Source organism: Oncorhynchus mykiss, chromosome 18, assembly GCF_013265735.2.
Source record: "Oncorhynchus mykiss isolate Arlee chromosome 18, USDA_OmykA_1.1, whole genome shotgun sequence".
NCBI lineage: Eukaryota > Metazoa > Chordata > Actinopteri > Salmoniformes > Salmonidae > Oncorhynchus > Oncorhynchus mykiss.
Window position 1 is genome coordinate 13,705,179 of NC_048582.1, and position 6,766 is coordinate 13,711,944.

General features: G+C 40.9%; 1 protein-coding gene across 1 annotated transcript; it reads right to left on the reverse strand.

The window, feature by feature from the left end:
- Window positions 1-2,215: 2,215 nt before the first annotated feature.
- On the reverse strand, window positions 2,216-6,766 carry LOC110497005 (adhesion G-protein coupled receptor G7-like). Its single transcript, XM_036951889.1, is given in 11 exon segments — window positions 2,216-2,748; window positions 2,982-3,141; window positions 3,451-3,600; window positions 4,098-4,179; window positions 4,423-4,754; window positions 5,006-5,078; window positions 5,081-5,108; window positions 5,251-5,403; window positions 5,867-6,036; window positions 6,528-6,609; window positions 6,715-6,766. Coding segments are annotated over 9 exon segments (1,080 nt in total). The 5' UTR covers window positions 5,885-6,036; window positions 6,528-6,609; window positions 6,715-6,766; the 3' UTR covers window positions 2,216-2,664.

Here is a 6,766-nt window from a genome sequence, read left to right on the forward strand (position 1 = left end):
CACGTAATAATTAAACCTAGAGAACTGATTTGATATAAATAAGTCATCACATTTAATGATAGTCCAGACATGACATCCCACATATGCTGAGCACCTGTTGGCTGCTTTTCCTTCACTCTGCGGTCCAACTCATCCCATACCATCTCAATTGGATTGAGGTCGGTGATTGTGGAGGCCAGGTCATCTGATGCAGCACTCCATCACACTCCTTGGTCAAATAGCCCTTACACAGCCTGGAGTTGTGTTGTGTCATTGTCCTGTTGAAAAACAAATGATAGTCCCACTTAGCGCAAACCAGATGGGATGGCGTACCGCAGCAGAATTATGTGGTAGCCATGCTGGTTAAGTGTCCCTTGAATTCTAAATAAATCACCGTCAGTGTCACCAGCTAAGCACCCAAAGACCATCACACCTCCTCCATTCTTCACGGTGGGAACCACACATGCAGAGATCATCAATTCACCTACTCTGCATCTCACAAAGACACGGTGGTTGGAACCAAAAATCTCAAATTTGGACTCATCAGACCAACGGACAGATTAAGCTGTCTAATGTCCATTGCTCGTGTTTCTTGGCCCAAGCAAGTCTCTTCTTATTATTGGTGTCCTTTAGTAGTGGTTTCTTTGCAGCAATTCAACCATGAAGGCCTGATTCACGCAGTCTCCTCTGAACAGTTGATGTTGAGATGTGTCTGTTACTTGAACTCTATGAAGCATTTATTTGGGCTGCAATTTCTGAAGCTGGTAACTCTAATGAACTTATTCGCTGCAGCAGAGGTAACTCTGCGTCTTCCTTTCCTGTGGTGGTCCTCATGAGAGCCGGTCTCGACATAGCGCTTGATGGTTTTTGCGACTGCACTTCAAGAAACTTTCCAGATTGACTGACCTTCATGTCTTATAGTAATGATGGGCTGTCATTTCTCTTTGCTTATTTGAGCAGTTCTTGCCATAATATGAACTTGGTCTTTTACCATGTAGGGTTATGTTCTGTATACTACTCCTACCTTATCACAATACAACTGATTGGCTCAAATGCATTAAGAAGGAAAGAAATTCCACAAATGAACTTTTAAGAAGGCACACCTGTTAATTGAAATGCATTCCAGGTGACTATGAAGCTGGTTGAGAGAATGCCAAGAGTATGCAAAGCTATCATCAATGCAAAGGGTGGCTACTTTTAAGAATCTCAAATATAAAATATATTTTGTTTAACACTTTTTTGGTTACTACATGATTCCATGTGTTATTTCATAGTTTTGCTGTCATCGCTATTATTCCACAATACAGAAAATAGTCCAAATAAAGAAAAACGCTTGAATGAGTAGGTGTGTCCAAACGTTTACTGGTACTGTATATACAGTACCATTCAAAAGTTTGGACACACCAACACATTCAAAAATAATATATAGATTATTTTTTACTATTTTGGAATCAATATCTTTTTTGCTCCTTGTTCACTTTGCTGCGCTCTTTCCTGACCTGATGAAGTGGATGAAACAGCCCTGGGTGAGATGTTTCAGCTTTCTCCTTGCTTGCTACAGTTAGTATTTGGTCATGCCGCACCTGAATTTTCCATCGGTCAGACCTGCGTGGCAGGAGGAGAGCATGTGCTTCAGATTGGCTGGTCGTCCACAGTGTGCAGCTGTCTGGGCTGTCTGCCAACCCCCACGTGTGAAGGTTTGTTGCTGTTGGGAAAACAATGTACACAGAGCAAAGCAGAAACTTAATCCGCTGCCCTTCCATGTTCCAGGTGAGTGACCTCTTTCTCACGCACCCCCAGGATGTCAAGCTGCTATGTATTTTCACGGCTACAACTCTTGACATGCCTGAATTCTTCCTCAGCCTTTCATTCCTACCTCTGCACCACAGCACTTTTTGGAATCTGCCTTCTTCCAGCTTGACCTGGTTGTGCATCGCAGACTCAGCCTGTCTTGGTTTACCGACCCAACAATGTCACCGTGTTGCAGCTGTTCCTCCGCCTCCCTGAGCGCTCTGCTGGTTGACCACTTGCGACCACTGACCTCAATCTCTGCCTGACGAACCCGCTCATCCTTGCTGTCCCGCAGCATCATAGGCTGATGTGCTTTTGTTGACTCATAGTCCTCTACCACAGATGTAATTGGCAGCTGCAGCTTGCAGTCTAAATCTATTTTCTGAGATATTGTGTAAAATAATGTTCTCTCGCTATGTCTACTGAAACAAACATCCGCTTAAAGAGAATAATCACAGATTTATTTAAAAACAGTAACATTTTAGAAAGAACAAATATTCAGGATATACAGCATTTGTGTCAAAAAAATCATTGAGGGAGGCACAGTGATGCCGAAACGTTGGTAAATACCCATTAAATTGTTGGGAGATGATGCATGCAGTGTGCCACTTCCTTTATTTTGATAGTTCATTGGACAACACAACTTCTAAGGGAATTCACAGTGAATATACGTCATACAAAATGTTGTGTGTATTATACTGTATATTATAGGACAATAGTGGAGGTATATGAGATATTTTACAACAGAGGTTGAACTTGCAGCCCATCAGTTAGATGTCTGTGGAACAAGGTGAAAATGACAGATCAGTGTCCAGATGTGTGTATGATTCTACTTTATCACTGTGCTCGCCTCGCCATAGACTGAACTTCCTAGTGTGAAGAGGGATCCCAACACTAGAGGCAGATTTCAAAGTACTTGAAATATTTTTTCTTGACAATTGATGTTCTTGCTGTGAACATAATGAAAATCTGCAAGCCCTGTGGAGCAAAAACACAAACACAAAAACATGATCAAGTATTTTCAGGAACACACAAGGACAAACAAAGGTAGTGTTTCCATAAAGAGCAGCTCAATTTATTTATGTTTAGTAGGTGTCTAATTGTCAATCGTCTGGATTCTGTGGTACAATAGTACACTAGTATTTCTAGTTGACATTTGATTCATTCAGCAGACACTCTTATCCAGAGTAGTGAGTGCATACATTTACTACCTGAGTGGTGGTGAGAACACAGAAGGAGATGTTGAGTATGGTGTACATGGTCTGGTTCTGTGTAATGAGCAACAGATAGCCCAGGATCCAGGAGAGACCGAGCACCACAGCCAGAGAAAAGCTACTGAGGAACTTCTTCTTCATCGATGTGTGTCTTGTACTGGGAAACATAACCAACATACTTAGATTGCTGTAATAGACTGCTGTAATAGACTGCCGTAATGCTGTGGTATAAGAACAGTATGCTACCATTGACTGAGTGGGTTAAAGCATGGTGCTCATTAAATTTGATGATTTGATTACTAATGACTGAATTAATAATAAAATAATACATTTTATTTTTCACAAGTTTTAAATTGAAAGACAGAAAAAAAATGTACAAGCTTGTTAGTAGGCATTTAAATCCAAACTGATCTTTGTGACTACAACTTTCTACTTTGTGCCCCCCAAATGCCCCCATTAATATTACCTGGTTAAATGTGGGTTGGTCTTAACTGCAAAACAAAGCAACACCACCGTGTTGAAGATTAGCATGAACGCCACAGGAATCAGGAAACCCCAAAACATTGGCAGCTTGAAGTCAAAGTTCCCCTTTGGATCGAGGGCAGCAAGCCAGCTACTGAGAGGTCAAATTCATGAGTTAGAGAGTGGGACAATGTGACAGACAAAACAGGACGCTAGTGATTTGAATAACGTGGTGTAAAGTTAACATGGTGGGTGGCATAAGTAAACAAGAAACCTTTGAACAAAATTGATAATTAAAATAATAATAATAATAATGTTTGAACTTTTTATATTGTTCTTGGCCAATTATTAGCATGCATTATAAACATGCATATGAACATTGATCAGGATAACATTTTACAGCATGAGTTTTATAAAGCAATTGCCCCGTTTTAATTTAAATTCAACCTATTATAAGATAACCACAGAAGAGGAAGTGAATTGCAGTTCAGCACAGCACTCAGGTGTAGTAGTATAGTACAGTAAAGTATAGTATAGCACAGTATAGTACAATACAGTACAGAAAAGTAAGACAGTAGTAGTACAGTATAGTATAATACAATATAGTACAGAGAAGTAATACAGAATTAGTATAGTACAGTATTGACTCACAATTCTTCCTGCCTGTAACCCAGTGGATCATCCACTCTGTAACTAATTCCTAAGGTGAGGGCCACCACAACTGCAGGCAGTCCTAAAGGAGAAAATGTTGTTGTTATTTCCTGGTAGATTTACATGCAGCCATATACAGAGTATATATATATACCACACAAACATCCTCTAAAGACATTACATCACTATACAAGTAGCTTTTAAGTTCTATTTCATGCTTATTAGAGCCTGAAAATATCACCTAGCATTAGTTTTGGTTCAAGGAGCCCAGGTCTAATGTCAGCCGAAACTACTAAATACTTGATGTTTCTCCATGCTGTCCTACCCCATCCGATGGCCACGGTATAGGCTGTGAAGTGTGACGGGCTGGTGGCCAGGCTGTTTCTGATCATCAGGAAGACATGTGTGGCGAACAGCGTGTTCCAGGTGAACGTCCCCAACAGGAAGTACTGCAGCAGGACTGCCACTGCAGTACAGGGACCTCTGTCCCGCTCTGTGTGTGTGTCGGACGGGGGGAGAATGTTGTCCTTCTGTATTTCAGGTTTGCCCAGCTGTTTATGAGGGTTGTCCACTCCCAACATGAAGAGGAGGGTGAAGATCAGGAGACACATGCAGACGCTCACTAAGAGGACCGTTGGGTTGGTTTTGCGTGATTTCCTGGGGACAGGTGATAGACAACACTATGTTAGGGAAGTTAGATGTGTAGCTATGGATGTGTTGGTTCATTAATAGTGGGTTTTATAATGGTTTCACCTATCAAGTCCTGTTGGATAAATGGGCTTCTTTACACCATTGAGAAGCACCCAATATTTTTTATTGGTTCTAGAACCCTGAGGGATCTTACCTGGTCCCCATCTGGAATGTTATTGTATATTTTTAATTGGTTCTGGAACCCTGTAGGATCTTACCTGGTCACCATCTGGAATGTTATTGTTAAACTCAACCCAATGATTGACATGGAACATCCCAATATGGTGAGCGCTCAGGGTATTTAAAATCCTTCCTGTACGACTGTAGAAAGAACATTAAAAATATGTTTCTGTCACAGTCATATAGAAAGTAATTGCCTCATGTGTCTGGATCCTGCTAATGATGTATAAGATATGTCAGAGTGTGGTCAGTAAAAGGGAGATGAAGGCAGCTAGCTATTCACCATCAGCACAGCAAAGTTAGTGGTGTGATTACAGAAACATCGCAGGCCGTCTGCTGAGTGGTTGACTTTGGAGCAGCCAAAGGTGCTCCAGTCTTTCAACGTGTAGTTCCATGACACGCAGGCAAAGTCATAGAGGGAGGTGTTGGGAACAGCCTGAGAAGTGAGAACAGACACAAACTCACTGTAAATCCTTCAGAAAAAGACATGCATTCACAGTATTCCTTATAAAAATAAATATATAAAAAGTCAATTATATAACAGGTCATTAATAAGCAAATGTGGGAAAGAAGAAATTACAATTATCATAAATCATATTGTATACAATACAACATATACTTACTTCCCTGTTCCTTATGGCGGATAAGCAACAATGGATAACTTAGATCAAGGGTAGGCAACCCTGGTCCTGGAGGGCTACAGGCACGTCATGTTTTTTATTTAAACGACCTGGAAGACCAGGTGTGTTTACTTTAGGCAATCACTGAACTGATCAATTAGCTTAGTTGGTCAGATGTAGTGCCTAGAAATACCTGCGGCACTCCAGAAACTGTGCTGCCTATCCCCTGACTTAGAATTTGGACCACTATGTGTTTCCTGATTCCAAGATAAATCCTACTGTGGGCTTGAAGAGCATCTCAACATGTAATCCAGACACTTGTCCCAGGTTAGCAGAGATGACCCTTCTGCTGGTCCCTGAAGAAGCGCTGAAAGCCTTGGACCTGAAGAACCGGTCGTTTTGGTAGAGCACAAAACCAATGGAGTGGTTTGTGTTTTTACTATGCAAAACTGAGTGGAGAGAGACATCATTAAAACACTACATAGGCATAATGACATTTGAAATTTATATATCCCTTTGAAATCTTTGTGAGTGTGTAAACATCTGTTTCTAATGCCCATAAAACCCTTGGAATTGATGTGTGTGTGTGAGAGAGAGCGAGAGAGAGAGAAAAAGAAAGAGAGAGATTGTTGTTCATGTCAGGACTTCATATACATGAGTAGCATGACCTTGCCTTGTAGGCTTATTGTGGAAATGACTTCTCAATAGTTTATTGACTAGCCAAATGACTTCTCAATAGTTTATTGACTAGCCAAATGACTTCTCAATAGTTTATTTATCCATATGTCATGTGACTGAACTTTACTGGACAATCAATATTTTTATCACTGCTGACATGTTTTCTGAGACCACAAAGAGCAGTTAAGCTCTCTGTGATATCGGTACAAGGAAAATTAAGCTTGAGTTTATACACTATGTTTGTATACCAACATTGACTCACCTGGTGTGAATTTGATAACAATCTGGACATCGGTAGAACCTCCTTTGTCAGCTATCAGTTCAGAGGTATTGGTGTTGAGATTCTAAGAACACAGGATGAGATGTTACTATCCTTTGTGCAAGCACTTCCAAGAGTTAATGAACAGTGAGCCTGGTGAAATTTGGGGAGCGCATCATCAGTAGTGTACCTTTGGTTCCTAGGGTGTTTCGGCCTTTCACACTATACACCCTCCCCAAAGG